Source organism: Astatotilapia calliptera, chromosome 6, assembly GCF_900246225.1.
Source record: "Astatotilapia calliptera chromosome 6, fAstCal1.2, whole genome shotgun sequence".
NCBI lineage: Eukaryota > Metazoa > Chordata > Actinopteri > Cichliformes > Cichlidae > Astatotilapia > Astatotilapia calliptera.
Genome location: NC_039307.1, coordinates 4,016,223 through 4,032,297, shown reverse-complemented (window position 1 = coordinate 4,032,297; position 16,075 = coordinate 4,016,223). Strand labels below are relative to the sequence as shown.

Here is a 16,075-nt window from a genome sequence, read left to right as displayed (position 1 = left end):
ATCGCATTCTTGTCCTTTGTCCTTCACTTTTGTAAAGATGATGTCCATAACCAGGCTGTAGACTCCGCCAGAGTGATGCTAAAAAAACTAGTTTCATACATTTATTACTTCTAGGCTGGACTACTGTAATTTGTTATTATCAGGATGTCCTGAAAACATCCTGAATCACTTTCAGTTGATCTAAAATTATATAAATGAATTTAAAATCCTGCTCCTCACATACAAGGTCTTAAATAATAAACTTATGGGATAGATAAAGCTTTTGGAATGGCCTTCCCGAAGCCCAAACCTCAGCTCTATTGAAACCTTGTGGACTAAGCTTAGGAGCCAGGTGCGTGCCAGGAAAGCAACCAAATGAACTCTAAAAGTTCTGCTAAGAAAAGTGATCCAATATTCAGCCCTAAGTTTCTTGATGGCTGCCAAAAACATCTGGTTATGTTGCAGCTTGCTAACTAAATATTAGTGGGGTATACATATGTATTTGGGTCGGTATGTATAGTTTTTACCTTGTTTGGATAAATTAAAACTTGTACACCCAATTTGTATTTTTTTTTTAATTAATTAAAGATATTTCAGTGAACTGTGGCTAATTCCACAATAATACATACCAAGAAAGAAAAGAAATTCTTAAAAGCCCCAAATTACCATTACATTCATGCCCATAATAAGCATAGGCAAACTTATAAGAGGATAACAGGCAACAGAGCCTGTAAACTACAAAGCTTTTGGCAGCATATTAATTTCTTTACATTTGACGGGACTTTAACATACTTACCAAATTAAAAGTTAACTTAGTTTGTCACATCAACATCATTTGGATCCAATAAGACATCGAAATTGTTCTACTCCAACTTTTTAGAACTTTATATTTTGATACAAACCAATTCTCTGACATCAGATAAACAGATGTATTATTTTTTCACAGGTTCCCTTTAAAAAAGCGTGTAGAAAAAATGACACTTGTATCGCTGAACTGGATGTGGATTTCAGTTTTATGTACGTATATGTGACAATCATAGCATAGAAACTATAAGACTGAAGTCACATGTTTAATGTAAAAGGTTCTTTGTTTCTCTCAGGACTACACAATTATTAGTGGCAGAAGATGCGTACTTCAACGTGTCTATAAAACTGGCCAATCACGGTGATGACTCGTACAACACCATGCTAGCGATGCACTATCCTCCAGGCCTCTCCTTCAGTAGAATGACACTTATAGAGGTAACTCAGACTTTAAACTCATCTAATCTGATTAAATGATCTAATTTAATCCCAAAATAGATTTGAATAACAACTGCTATTTAAAGAATCAAGCCATGGTTTTACACATCACTAAATTTACAGGTTGTGGGGAGCACTGCTGTATGTGCATGAGGGGTGTGCTATATGCATATGTAAAAGTGTGTTCAGAAACTGAGCTCTCTTAACTTCTTCCATGTTTCTGCTGGGATTAAGAAAAGCATCTAAATGTATTTGGTGTAAATACTACAAGTTGAAAAATAATATTGTCACATAATATTTCAGTGAACAATTCTTTTCATGAAAATAAGGTTACTATGATTTTGGAGCAACTTAATGGTCAAAAGTATACAAACCTTTGAAGAGTATTAGTTGTTCCCTCAATTGCTGGTTCATGACAGTAGTAGTAATATTATTATTATTATTATTATTATTATTATTATTATTATTATTATTATTATCATTATTATTAATAATAATAATAATAATAATAGCAAATTTTGTTAAAAAGTTACAAAGTGCTTCATAAAAAGAAATATATAATTTATTAAAAATCCAGAAATAGTGGGAAAAAAACAAGACAAATAACAGAAAAATAAGGAGAGGAATAAATAGTGGAGCAGATAATTTTAAAAAATTGTGCAAATAGTAATATAAGCACCAAATCTGGCACAATTCCTCAGATTAATACACATTTAAAGTTTACTTGATTATCCACTTGAAAATCCAAGATGGTGGATTTTTTAAGACGGCCACCAAAAAACTCTCAATTGTTTAGTTTTTAGTAATCTTGGTGTCTAAACAGACATTTTCAAACCTCCCAAGTTCATTTTCCCATTATCAAGAGCCTAACAGCAAGACGTATAACCAGATTTATAATATTATTTTGAAAAAAATATGCAGTCAGTTATGTCGTGTAGATGTTTGCTATTTAGCAGATCAACAGATTGCTGCAAGAAACAAACACATTTTAATATAAAGCACAATGGTGGAAATGCACCTGCCAAAGCAAGTCAGAGTTCACTGCACATTGTAAGGGCAGTGGCACAGTGTCGATGACATCTGCCCCTGCATACTCAATATGTCAGTTCCTGGAAGCGTGCAGTTAATTGTAGGGAGTGTTGTCCATGAAACTGCCAAGGCCTTTTTTCCTGTCTGCCCGGTCATCTGGGTTCCCATTGTTTGGATCCTAATTGACTGCTTGTTCACAGATTTTTCCGACCTAGCAGGCAGTACGTTTCACATGCTCCCTGAGGGCTGCAATGGTGGAATAGCATCATAACCCTTGTTTCCATGCAAATAACTAACCTTATTTACCAGTAACTGAATTTGTCCGGTCCTATATATTAATATGGTGAAGTGGCATAGACGTTCCCAGGGAGGCTGAGGAGTGTGAGTCTGTATTGGAGCACACCCTCTTCTTGAGGATGAGAACCCCCAGCTAAGTCTGCCAATCAAGAAGTACCGCCAAAATATCCATGCAACATTGTAGAAGTGTGTCAGTCAAGCCCTACAACATCCATAGCCTTCAGGAACTAGTGGTCTCACCCCCAGAGATAGACAAGAAGATGTGCGAGTGGAATTTAGGAGGTCTTCGAAGTATTCCTTGCACCGCCCGACAGTGTCCTCAGTCGAAAGCGCTCCACCCACACTATACATAGTGCAGGTAGAGTACTGCTTTCCCCTCCTGATATGCCTATAGGTTTGCCAGAATCTCTTAGAGGCAGTCCAAAAGTATTTTTTCCGTGGCATCTCCAAACTCCTCCTGAGGTTTTGCTTCAGCCACTACCTGAGCCACGTTCCGCTTGGCCTATCAATACCTATCAACTGCCTCCAAAGTCCCATAGGCTAACTTTTTTTTTTTTTTTTTTTTTTTTTAAACTTTTTTTTAACTAATCCCAATAGGACTCCTTCATCTTGATGGTTCCCTTTACCTCTGGTGTCCACCATATTGTTCAGGGGTAGAGGCAGTTACAACCACGACAGGGACCAACCACCTTGCGGCCGTACCTCAGTGTAGCAGCTTCAACAATGGAGGTGCTAAACATGGTCCATTCAGACTCAATGTCTCCAGTCTCCCTCTGAATGCTGTCGATGCTCTGCTGGAGGTGGGAGTTGAAGATCTTATGGACCGGGGCCTCTGACAAGCATTTCCAGTGCACCTCACTATATGTTTAGGCATCCCAGGTCTGTCCAGCATCATCCACCGCCACCTTCCCAACTCACCACCAGGTGGTGATAAGTTGACACCTCAGCACCTCTCTTCACTCGAGTGTCCAGTACATATGGCCGCATATCCAATGATACGATTACAAAATTGATCATCAACCTGGGACCTAAAGTGTCCTGGTGCCACGTGCACTTATGGACACCCTTATGTTCAAACATGGTGTTTGTTATGCAGTTTGCACAGAAGTCCAGTAATAGAACACCACTCGGGTTCAGATCTAGCAGGCCATTCCTCCCATTCATGCCCCTCCAGGTCTCACTGTCATTGCCCACATGAGCTTTGAAGTCTCTCAGCAGGATGACAGAGACACCACCCCGCACAGGGGCTCCAAGAAGGCCAGGTACTCTCAATAGTCTTTCAATGCATAAGCACAGACGACAGTCAGGATATGTTCCCTTACCCGAAGGCTCAGAGAACAAACCCTCTCGTCCACTGGGAAAAACCACAATGTACAGGCAGCAAGCCAAGGGAATACTAAGATATCCACCACAACCTGCCACCTCTCACCAAGGACAGCTCCAGACTTAGGCAAAGTTCAGCCCCTCACCAGGAGAGTGGTTCCAGTTAACTCTTAACCTCACGCACTAACTCAGGCTCCTTCCCCACCACCTTAATGTACTTCAGAGCAAGGCCATTTAATGCTTTCTAATGCTAATGAATGGAAAGTCGGTACTAAATTTAATCGACAACCAGTTTAAATCCACCAGTACTGATTACTGGATATAACGCTTAAGTCAATATTAGGATTCAGCAAACAGCAGCAACTTTAAAGCAATATGGCTGACTTTGGTCTTGGCAGTAGTTGGCTACATCACCCATATGAACAAGACAATTTGAACAAAGAAAATTAGACTAGAACTAAATTACCTTAAAGTGAATTATTTTGTACATTAATCAAATTTCCATTAAGAAAACACCCAGACCTGAGTCTGGGTGCTGAGTTTTGCAAACACTTCGCTCATTGTTGTCCCCACTATTCACACATTTCAGATGATTTTAGAATTCAGACAGCTCGGGGGACTCAATTAACTTTGTACCTCAACAACACTTTGTACAAACCAATGGGTTTGTGGCTTATTTTGGCTGTCTGGTGTTTGGCAGGGGGCTGGTGTATAGCAAATAAAAAAACAGAAAAACCTCTAATTTATGTTTAAGGGAGACATTTGTATGAAACACAGAAGACTTAAGGAACTATTTAGTGGGACTTGGAGTTGTTTGTAGGTACAAAGAGCTCTTTCTTACAGTCTACAATCTTCAAAATTTTAAACTCAGTCTTACAGAATATCAAAAAAACTGTCACAGTAGCTGAAAAAGTTGTTATTCTAAAGAGTCTCAGCAGAGACTATTCTAAAAGTCTTTTTTTTCTTAAAACAGTCATCAAGATCAACGCCCCACAAATGCTCAGATCTAGAAGGAGTACTTGACAAAACCATATGTGGTGTGAGCCTTCCTCTGTTTCGCAGCAGATCCTCTGTGAGTCACAAAACACACAGATATCCTCCCAGCAGACAGAACTCAAGTTTCACAAATGGGGAACTGTCACAAGCTTTCTGAAACTTTTTGAGAAATATTTTTCTCTTCGTCTATGAATCAGGCCTAACCTCTTTTTAATTTCTTCCCACAAAAAGGCAACGTTTGAATCTTCTTTCTATGTCATGCATGACTTTGAATGGGATGATACAATCTCCATGACAATTGATGCAAATAGGTACGGAAATACTTAACATACAAACCATATCTTTAAAAAATTTGCTTCTGATATTAAAAGACACTGCTTTCTCATCTACAGTAATAATCAAGACTCTAATAGGACCAGTGCACTGACCAAAAATATCCCAGTACAATATGAAATTAAAATGATATTAACAGTGTAAGTTTCACTATTCACACAAAATATTATGGAATGCTTCTATGTTATTTATTTCTGCAAGTCTGTAGTTGCATACTTGTTCAGCTGCATGCTGCGAACATATTTTCAGGAAGCAAGACAGCGCTACCTATCTGAACTTCACAACAGAGGACCCTGCACCTAAAGAAATGGGTATTACATACAGGGTAAGACATAATTACACTGTCAAAAAACCATTCAACAGAACTGATGATCAATGATCAAAATGAATACTTTTTCTTTCATTTGAAGTTTGAAAAGGGCATTCACTATTTTATAAAAATATATATTTTATTTATTATTTAATATATATTATTGACCACTATCCAGGAGCATGTTCAGTTTGATAAAAAACCAAACTGAACTGAATTTCACATTTTCATTGTTGAATCCGATTGTTCAGTGATGACGTGACGAATCCTACTTCCGGGCCTAAAGTAGTCTGCATTTAATATGGCTTTTGTGTTGTTAACATGTTTAATGTTATGTATTTTCTTCTATTTAATCTCAAAAAGCTCCTAAAACAGTCAGTGATCCCTGTTGACCTCCCTCGGCTTTTATTACCGGTAATCATTTATTTAAGCTCAGTTTTTAAAACCTTAGGATGTAACTACAGCCCAGCCCATGCAGCAGTATATGAATGACTAACCTCGTATTGTGGATGGATTATCTCAGTTGTTCTCCTTGGTCCTTTTACAGCATCCTGCCATGCGATTACATTTGTTCCTGACCACTGAGAACACTCACGTTAACTTTTATCGAGTGGAAAAAAAGTTAGCTTGTTTATATTATGCTAACATAGCTGTGTCGCTAGCGGTCACGTAGCACATCATTATATACCAGCTAGCCCAACTTCAGTAACCCTACAAACGTCACTGCTGTTTAGTTTTCTGTCTTCATTTATGCTGGAAGTGATATCAGAGCTGTACGTTTTAATTTGTTTCCAAAACCCCGCAGTCAGGACATGCTATATTGTATTTAGATAGAAGCTAGCGAGCTAACTCCCTGCTAACTTCTAACTCCGTTAAATGTCATAAATTCCGTTTTCATGGATGCCTGGATGTTAAACTCAATTGTTACACCTGGTAGAGCAGAACGCTGATCATTTTATTAAAGATGAAAGACTTTAGACAGTTTTTCAACTCTCAGTAATGCCATAGTGATCATTTGATATATGGACCTGCAGCGGAGTTTAGGTCCAGACACGGCTAGTGACGTCAGACTGAACAACCGGATTGCCATGTGTTCTCTTGACAGTAGCAGTTTATAAAGAGATAAAAAAATATTAGCAGAAAGAAGGTAATTCAGCTTGTTGTTGGTGCGGCCTTCTGCGCTGGACCGAGTGATCATTTCACTGGATCAATAAAAATACCAACATTTACTTTGGACAGTGGTCCCAAAACAATATCGATAGGTTCAAGTAAATGTTAAGCTACACTTACTGACTGTAGCTGGCAGATGGGAGGGTGGTATCAATATTTTGATATTCATACATAAACTAAAATATACAAAAAATGTATGTATTTAAAATGACCATTCTCTCTCTACCAATTTACAGATAGATAACTTTGGTTTTAAGGATTTTCCTGTCAATGTTACCATGTTCTTCCCAACTGAACTGGAGCATAACTTTGAAATAAAAAGCTATGAAGTCTTTGTCAAGGAGGTAACTTTGTGTCTGCCAGAACATTTCTCAGTCATACTGGTGCTGGATATGAAAATATAGAGCCTTAAAGCTTACCATACTCTGTCTCTTTAAGAACAAAACGCAGTGCACAGCCACTACTAACCAGACGTCTGAGGTAAGTACAACGGATTTCACATAAAAAATATTGCTTGTATATTGACTATATGCTTAAACTTTCACAACATTGTCAAATCATAAGCGTAACCTGTTGTGTTTGTTTCTGTGTTTTTATGCTTGTACTCTACTGGAATCACTCTGCATTGTTCACAGTTCAGAATAATGACATCATTTTCTTACAGTGGACCTTGCTGTAGCCTTTCAATCGAGGCTCTCTCTTAAATAAGCCATTTTAGCTAATTTTCTTACTTAAGCTAACTTTTATCATAATCAGAAGGTTCCAGGAACATAATACAAAGCCAAAATTTGTCATAAACCATCGGTCTCCTCCTGTGCCCACCTCTTAATCTAGCTTGGTATCCGGTGACAGGTAGGATGGTTGGGATTGATGGCTTGCATCTTATTATACCTCTTATATTTTATTTAAAGTCACACAAATCACATAAATAATCCCAAATCTAATGCTTAGATTGAACGCAATCAGGTAATCTTGACAAAGTTTACATGTCTAAATGCAATGTATTGCGTGCCATTTGATTGGCTGATTAGATATATGTGTTAAAAAGTAGTTGAACAGATGTAACTAAAAATGTGGCCAGTGAGTGTATGACAGAAAGTCAGGAAAAGCCTAATAGGTCTCTCTTAAAAAACTAAACCTCTGGTTCCATTACAGGATTGCTTGCTAGAAAATAAGTGCATAACCATGGTCTGCAAAAGTTTCAATTTGGAGAAATATTCAGCCGCTGAGTTTACCCTGTTGGGAAAAGCAAATTTCCGAGACCTTGAACAGAAGCCAGCCGTATGTAATAACTAAATATGCAGACACAATATATACTCCACATATACATTTTTATATTAAATATAGAAAATCTTGTTAATCTGATCTTAACTTACAGAATCTTCCTTTTCTCAAAAAATACACTGGAGACAGTGGAAATGTAAAATTTGTAAGTTCTATACATGTTGGCTATAACAAGGATCGGTTTGTGTTGGAATCTCTTAAACAAAAGGTATGTCTAAGTTTGACCACAACATATTTCTGTCATTGCTTTTTCAGTAAACCTAATTTATTATATTTATGACCCACAGAAAAAAGACGATTTTACGCCGTTCCAGTTTCCAATGAGAAGGGTACCTGCAGTCTTCACTCATTCAAATAATACTACTAGATGGGTCAACATTAAAAAGAGTTGGGTAGCACTTAGATTTCTTTTCTGTTTTCTCTGGCAACAGATTGAAGTTCAGTTTGATTTCATTATCCCTCCAAATAAACTGCTGATTATTTCAACTGGAGTTAGTTTAGGACTCGTGCTCCTGATTGTAATCACAGTCGTGCTGTTTAAGGTGAGACTTAAAGACTTTTATCTTTATGTTAATTTAAGTGTAACTTGATTAAGCATATTGAAATAATGGTTTTACTATCTGGTCTAATGATTCTTTTTTTCTTTCGTCTCTCTCAAGTTGGGCTGCTTCAAGAGGAGAAAACTCACATATCACATACAACGAGAACGCATCAAAGCAACTGAAAATGTGGAGGAAACAAATGAAAGTACAGATATTTCTAATATACAACTACAGTGAAGGAGTAAATTTGAACATCTAGAAAATGCATTTAATTGGTTCCTTAAAATCTCAACAATTTCTAATCTACCTAGCAACAGCTCAATGAGAAACAGTCCCAAAACCATTGAAAGAACCACTGAACTTTGAAAATGAAAATTGTCCATTTCCAAAGTTGATAAAATTCCCCTTCAAGCTCCTACACTAAGCCATGTGATTATGCCATGCGGGGGGGGGGGTTTGTCTTTAAAAAAAAACAAAACAAGAGACCAAGCTTGGACCAGTGTACCAAAGTAGATCATCACTGATTATGATTGAAACCCTAGTCCCATTCCAAAACCTTAAACTTTTGTTTTGGAGAATAGAAAATGATATTTCTTTCTAATAAAATGAAGTGTTTTTGATGAACAGAGAAAACCATGTAAGTGACTGCTTATCTTGTACTTAAAGTTCAGTTTAAAGGGCTATTTCATTATCATTTGAATGTATATTATTTGTGTCAGATCCTTGTATTGAGTTCCCTTAAAGACAATGGAAATGCCAAAACATTGGACACATTAGTGATGTCAGCTGCATTTATGATATCCTAATTATTAATTATATGATGTCTTTATTTCGATGTGTAGAACATATCGTTTTATGAGTTAAGAGTTGGATGTTTGAATAACAAGGAGAGTATTTCTGAGTAATGTAAAATGTGATGGAGTGGCTGTTTGGTTTCTCCTATGTCGAGATCCAAACTTTAAATAACTGCACAGCTATTATTTTAAGGGTTCGGCAGATGCTTTCGATTATATGAGCTCTAAAATGATATTTTATGATTTTTTTAAATGATTTTTTTTTCACATAATGCATATATAAGAATAATATGTCCTGTGCTTAGTAAATATGTATAGAATGAACCTAGAACTGAAACAAACTGAGTTCGTTTAGAAACGAATGAATTGCACTGATATTGTGAAGATTCACTGATGATTGTGAAATGCAAAGCTTGCATCTATGAACAACAGTCTGGGAAAATAATTATATTTGTGGTAATGGAAAATTATAATTCCACCATATGTCCCTTAGTACTTTTAGATGCTTTAAAAAAGTAAAAGATTTAACACTGAGATATTTGTGGTTTACTCAGTGTATATCTAACTGACATATGCAGTATGACAAGCTGCCAGCAGATGATCCCTGTAAAGGACTAGTACAATAGTCTCATGATGTCAGTATGATAAGAAGGACACCTCAATTCCAATTACATTTTGCGTAATAAATTAGGATATTTATATTCCGTTGAATTCCGTTTTCCAAATTTTGCCAGACATAATGGGACATAAACGTTGTTTTTACTGCCTTTTACTGTATATTTCATTTAACTCTTAGCTGTTATATGCCTGTTAAGGGGATGAAACTCTTTTGTTTTGCTCAGCTGTGGAAGAAGATGAACGTGTGGAGCGCTGACACCCTGTAGTCTCATACAAATTACACGGATGCTTGCAATAACTGCATATAGACCACTTTCACTCGAGGGGTGTGTTTGTAGTAAAATGCCAAACAAGGGACGTTAGGCTGCGTTGCATGCTGGGAAATAATTTTGTTGCTAGGAGACCGTAAACCTCATTCGGTGACGGTACAGCGCTTTGTAGCTAGTTTGACAAAGCTCTAAACACTAAGGCAGTTTAATTATTATTTTGAGAGAACAATAAGATATTCTGGTGCTGAATATTTGATTCGATAGCCTGCTTAAATACAAGGTGACTGCAATCACAACACTGTCATCAGGCATCAACGAAGTTGAAAACGTTTTCTAACTTAACGGTAGGTTCAGTACAGGCCAACTGTCAGTTCGCTTCGACGTTTTCCAGCGTTTTAAGTACGTGACTTTAGCTAGTTGCATCACACTGTGCACTTGCTTTTTGCACTTCCTGTCCTCTTGTCCTTTTACTCTCTCAGGGACGAGAATATGGACTCAACTGCGAGGGGCGCGCAGCCGATCCTCCCTGCCCAAAGAAGTGCTAGTGGCTCCCCAGGTGGGTACATCCATTATTCTGTTCATTTGTGTTCATACAGCGCCAAATCACAACAACCGTCGCCTCCGGCATGACCAGGCTCAGGGAGGGGCAGCCATCAAGAGTGTGAGAGTGTGGGGAGTGAGACAGGACAAAACACGGGCTGTGGAAGAGAGACAAGAATAACCAATGAATAAATGCAGAGTGGTGTATTTAAATAAGGTGAATGAAGAAGAAACACTAAGTGCATTGTAGGAAGCCCCCAGCAGCCTTGGTCTATTGCAGTATAACTAAGCAGGCTTCAGGGTCACATGATCCAGCGCTAAACATATGCATTGCAAAAATAAATTACAGTTTTTAAGTCTAATCTTAAGAGTAAAGAGGGTGTCTGTGTCCTGAATCCAAACTGGGAGCTGGTTCCATAATAAAAGGGTCTAAAAGCCTTAAAGGTCTAAAAGGCTAGTCTCCTGTTTTACTTTTAAATATCCTAGAAACCTACAAGTAAACAACCAGTCTGACAGCAAAGTCCTATGGTCCTATGATGTCTTTAAGATAAGATGGGGCGTGATTATTCAAGACCTTGTATGTGATCAGAAGGAGTTTAAATTAAATTCTCAATTTAACAGGGAGCCAATGAAGAGAAGCTAATGCAGGAGAAATATGCTTAATCTCTCTAGTGCCTGTCAGTACTCTCACTATAGCATTTTGGATCAACTGAAGGGGTTTCAAAGCTTTTAGTTAATGAATTACAATAGTAACAAATATTTCTGGCACAACTACACCTACTGCATGGAGAAGATAAGGATCTAATGACGCAGAAACTCCAGCAACACTTAAAAGTAATGAGAAACAACTTTATTAAGTGACCAACACATTTCGGCTTGTAGCCTTCATGAGGGTCATTGTAAAATGTAAAACAGTTTGTGTTTAAGTAAAAGCCAGGAAACAGAAAACAATTTCAAATGGATAATTAAACCTTCACAAATAAACCAGCTGACCAACTGACATTTAACGAGGTGGTATTGGTCATTTAGTTAAGTCACAGCCCAAGTCACAGCCTTCGATTCTGGACTAAACCATTAAAGATTAAAAGGGGAGGGAAAAAATCCCCACATGTCTTAACGTAATACATACTCAAAATTACACAGAAAGATGCAAATAAGTTAATATAAAGAATAAAAAAAGATAAAATTTAAAAGTAAATATAAGTACAGGAACATTAAAAGAGGAAGATGATGGAAAAATGTAGTTAAAAAATCAGTTGGTCACTGAATAAAGTTGTTTCTCATTACTTTTGCTTGTGTAGTGTTGCGGGAGTCTCCGCATCAAATTAATTACAATAGTTCAGCCTAGAAGTAATAAATGCATGAAGTAATTTTTCAGCATCACCCTGAGCAAGAATGTTTTTAATTAAAGGGATCTTGCGTAAATGCAAGAAAGCAGTCCTACATATTTGCTTAATATGCACATTGAAGGACATTTCCTGGTCAAAACTTCAAGATTCCTCCCAGTGTTACTGGAGCCCAGGTAATGCCATCCAGAGTAAGAATCTGGTTAGACACCATTTCTAAGATTTCTATCTGAATTTAGAAACAGGAAATTAGAGGTCATCTAGGCCTTTATGTCTTTAAAATTATAGTGAGTGACATATAACCAGTAAGTCTCGGGTAGTCAACCTCTTTTGCAAATGTTAGGAATAAGTTTGGTTTCTACTTGATACTGTCACAGAGCTGCTGCAAAAGCTTCCTGAACTACAGAAGCCCCCTGACCCACCAAAGCCTCCATTCAGAGATCCCCAGGTGAGACTTGGCTTATTAAGTTCAAATGGTAGATGGTATGAGATCCAGTTTACTGTATACCCAGTGTCATCCATAGGAGTTTTTGCTTATCCATAAAATAAATGAAATGATAGGGGCTTTTGCATGTCTTTTGCTTTCCTTAAATGTAGGGTGTGTTGAAGAGATGTGTAAAACGAAACGAGCCCAGTGTTCTACATTTAAAAGCTCGCGAAGAGATGATTTTTCCAGGTTGGTACACAGAGCCACAGTCATCTAAAAGTCTGGAGCAACGGCGCCGTGAAGTTATCGACCTAACTTCTCAGCCATCCTCTAAAGATGCCACTGACCAACAGGTATTAGACGATAATATGTATGAAAAAAGCCTACTATGAGCTTTAATTTGTATCATATTTGCTACATCAGCATTTGTGGCAATTTGTTGCTTAATACTGTGTTGTACAATTTATTTAGTTTGGTTTGTTTGGGGGGTTTTTTTTAGAAGGTGCCTCTTACAGTGATAATGTAAACGTCTCAAAACTATCAAATATTCACCTGGGATTAAGGGTTTAAGGGATTCATTCTGCCTGGTTTCTAGGCTAAAACTGTATCCAACTATGCATTGCTTCACTTTTTGGAATTGCATTGTCTGCACAAGGGGCCACAGGTGACCATATTCCACATAGCCAGAGTGTAGTGGCGCAAGAACAAGTCCAACCATTGGGCCTTTGATGGGTGTCTTCGCCCTCTGTCTCCCCACGTTCCTGTCCCCCAGTTTGTTTTCACTGCTGAGCTATCCAATAAAGGCATAAACATGCCCTATTTTATGAAATCATGTGAATCCAATAACTGAAAAGGAAGTCACTGAGGATGTATGTCATAGCTGCATCTACTAGGAGGCTGAGGGGTTATTCTGGTGGCTGCCAGTGTTTATATATTTAGCAGTACACGCTTTGAGTTTTTTTAATCAAATCCAGATGAAATATTAACACTCATTCTTCTACATTTTTGTGTGCAAACTTTGGCTTTCACCAGTTCTGCACTTTGGAATGATTTAGTATATTTCAACAGCTTCAACATGTTCCTTAAATAATTCAATAATTACAGCAGTTCAACTCAAACCATTCAGCTTTCAGCATTCACACTGCATTTTCTTTAGGAAGTTAGTCAAGCTATCGTTATAAATCTTTTCACATCCATAAAAGAATCAAACTGTTATGAGCTTATGCAGTTTTTTGCTTACCTTTAATGTAGGTTGTGCCAAAGAGGCTTGTGAGACCTAAGAAACCGAGTCTCCAACACTTAAAAGCCTCTGAGCAGTCATCCACACCAAAAGATCTGAAACAAAGGCACCATGAAGCTGTCCACCTACCTCCTCTGCCATCCACTAAAAATGTCCAACAGGTATGAGAAGTCAATAGGTATGATTTTAAAAAAGCTTGCCCTTTAAAATATTGTGTGACCAGCCCTTGTCTGATGTCGCAAGCATTGCACACACAGTACAGAAAGTACTCTAGTCTAGTATTTATAAGTTAAAGTTAGTTAAAGTAAATACTGTATCATAAAAGAGGTCCCTTGACATATTCAGGCAGCTTGATAATGTAGCGGTAACACTACACACCTTTGGAGTGGGAGTCGGAAGTTCGATTCCCACCCAGTATCCATTAAGTAAGGGTCCTGGTTAGACCCCCCATGCTAAAAACCAAGCCCTGGAATGGTGTGGCTACTTCTGCAGCCTGTCAGCAGCTCAGACGCGAAACATTTCACTGCGTATCGTACTCTGTATGATTGTGTAGGTGACAAATAAAGCTTGTTTGAGGAATTTGTAATAATGGTAGCATATTTTACATTAAAAAGCAATATAGTGCTGTAGTACATCAGTAAACAATATCTATAGTGTACAGTGAATAGGTAGTTCCAAAATATGTCTAAAGCAATTTTCTGTCATAATTGCCACTATAACTGGAAAACTTAACTTCTCTCTTCTGTCCTCAGCCCTTAAAGGGTGTGATGTCAACCCCCCCTCTCCCAAGGCTTCCCATTAAGAGTTATATACAGCGGGACTATACTTCCAAATCTCAACTTAATGAGTACCACAGTACTGACTTTGTTTTGACTGACAGTCAAACTGTGATTTCGGAGTCTGATGGTGATGATGCAGGATTGCTAATTGTGAAGCGCTGGGAAAAGAACGTATGCAAGCTGCGATGCATCCCCTTCTTTGCACGCTACAGACTATGGAAACCTTTCTATGTCTGGCACAGAAATGTTCGTGCCAACAAGATGACTTTGGCCAGGGAGTCACTACAAAAAAATTTGTTTATTGTCATCCCGGTATGTGTATGTACAAACTGAAGTCTGTTTTTAGTGAGCTCTAAATATTTTCAGAGAGAGAAAGTCTTTGAATTATACAGATTTTAATAAAAGTGTGGTTCTTTTATCATGTTCTTTACATTTGTCTATGTTAATCAGAATCTAAGTCCTGCACTGATGGATATTAGGAAAATGTGCTGCCAACTTATTGAAACAGGCTTCTGTCATGTGAAGAAAAAGTATGCATACACACTGCAGGAATTCCAGGACAGTAAGATCAAACAACTACAAGAGGTGCAGTTGTATAAGAACTTTTCATATATATATGTGTATGTGTATGTATATACTGATATTGTCTGTTTCATTACATTGGTTATAAGGTTATTATTACATTATTGCTTTCTTTCTTATTATCAGGCATACAGCGACCTGAAGGGGTTTCATGAACTAGTAAAGGAGGAGACAGTTTATACCTGTGGCCGCTACTTGATGGATGCTAAAGCTCGTGTTGGTGCGTACATGATGTGGATACTGTTTAAGACACATGCTGGTGGCCACGAACTAATTGCCACTGTGGCTATATAAGCCACATAGGTTAACCTTGGCTTGAAGACCTTTCTGAGCAGGTTGGAACTGGAGAGATAGTCTCTTCACTCTGAAAATCTGGGTTACAATGTAACCAACTGTTCTCTTTCATCTCTCTGTCTTACATATTTCATATGTAAGAGTCCATATGAACTCCATGTGTCCATAGGCTTATATGGACTCTGTATAATTCAAAGACTTCCTTCAGTGGACTCTGTAAGACACCATGAGAAAACCAAGCATATGCAGCTGTTCAGGCAGTTCAGGCATTAGGCTAGACCCCTGCTAGCCACATGGGCACGGTCTGGGCCTAAGTAATACACACACTTACCATGGCCACCCTCTATAGGCATATTTATTCCACAACTTAAATAGGTGTCATCCACTGGGCTAGCCATATTCTGTCTGGGAAATGTGCTGGAGTAAATGGTAAATGGCCTGTATTTATATAGCGCCTTACTAGTCCCTAAGGACCCCAAAGCGCTTTACATATCCAGTCATCCACCCATTCACACACACATTCACACACTGATGATGGCAGCTACATTGTAGCCACAGCCACCCTGGGGCGCACTGACAGAGGCGAGGCTGCCGGACACTGGCGCCACCGGGCCCTCTGACCACCACCAGTAGGCAACGGGTGAAGTGTCTTGCCCAAGGACACAACGACCGAGACTGTCC

General features: G+C 38.2%; 2 protein-coding genes across 3 annotated transcripts in view; both read left to right on the top strand.

Annotated features, from left to right (window-relative positions):
* LOC113023602 (integrin alpha-L-like) overlaps positions 1-9,833 on the top strand; it is a 29,865-nt gene extending 20,032 nt beyond the window's left edge. Inside the window, exons 20-32 of one of the 2 annotated variants that reach the window (XM_026169778.1) lie at positions 926-996; positions 1,080-1,221; positions 4,844-4,942; positions 5,098-5,177; positions 5,259-5,339; positions 5,449-5,524; positions 6,916-7,023; positions 7,118-7,159; positions 7,835-7,960; positions 8,058-8,171; positions 8,251-8,292; positions 8,395-8,505; positions 8,623-9,833. In XM_026169778.1, coding sequence (XP_026025563.1) covers positions 926-996; positions 1,080-1,221; positions 4,844-4,942; positions 5,098-5,177; positions 5,259-5,339; positions 5,449-5,524; positions 6,916-7,023; positions 7,118-7,159; positions 7,835-7,960; positions 8,058-8,171; positions 8,251-8,292; positions 8,395-8,505; positions 8,623-8,742 — 1,212 coding nt within the window. In that variant the 3' untranslated portion in view covers positions 8,743-9,833. The remainder of the gene's footprint in view (positions 1-925; positions 997-1,079; positions 1,222-4,843; positions 4,943-5,097; positions 5,178-5,258; positions 5,340-5,448; positions 5,525-6,915; positions 7,024-7,117; positions 7,160-7,834; positions 7,961-8,057; positions 8,172-8,250; positions 8,293-8,394; positions 8,506-8,622) is intronic. The other variant, XM_026169779.1, reaches the window with a different exon arrangement.
* A 72-nt stretch (positions 9,834-9,905) lies between these two features.
* Positions 9,906-16,075, top strand: part of dnah6 (dynein, axonemal, heavy chain 6) — a 52,668-nt gene continuing 46,498 nt past the window's right edge. The window contains 8 exon segments of the mRNA XM_026169780.1: positions 9,906-10,530; positions 10,666-10,742; positions 12,450-12,520; positions 12,670-12,852; positions 13,751-13,900; positions 14,492-14,830; positions 14,969-15,103; positions 15,227-15,320. Of these exon segments, the coding sequence (XP_026025565.1) occupies positions 10,676-10,742; positions 12,450-12,520; positions 12,670-12,852; positions 13,751-13,900; positions 14,492-14,830; positions 14,969-15,103; positions 15,227-15,320 (1,039 nt within the window). The 5' untranslated portion in view covers positions 9,906-10,530; positions 10,666-10,675.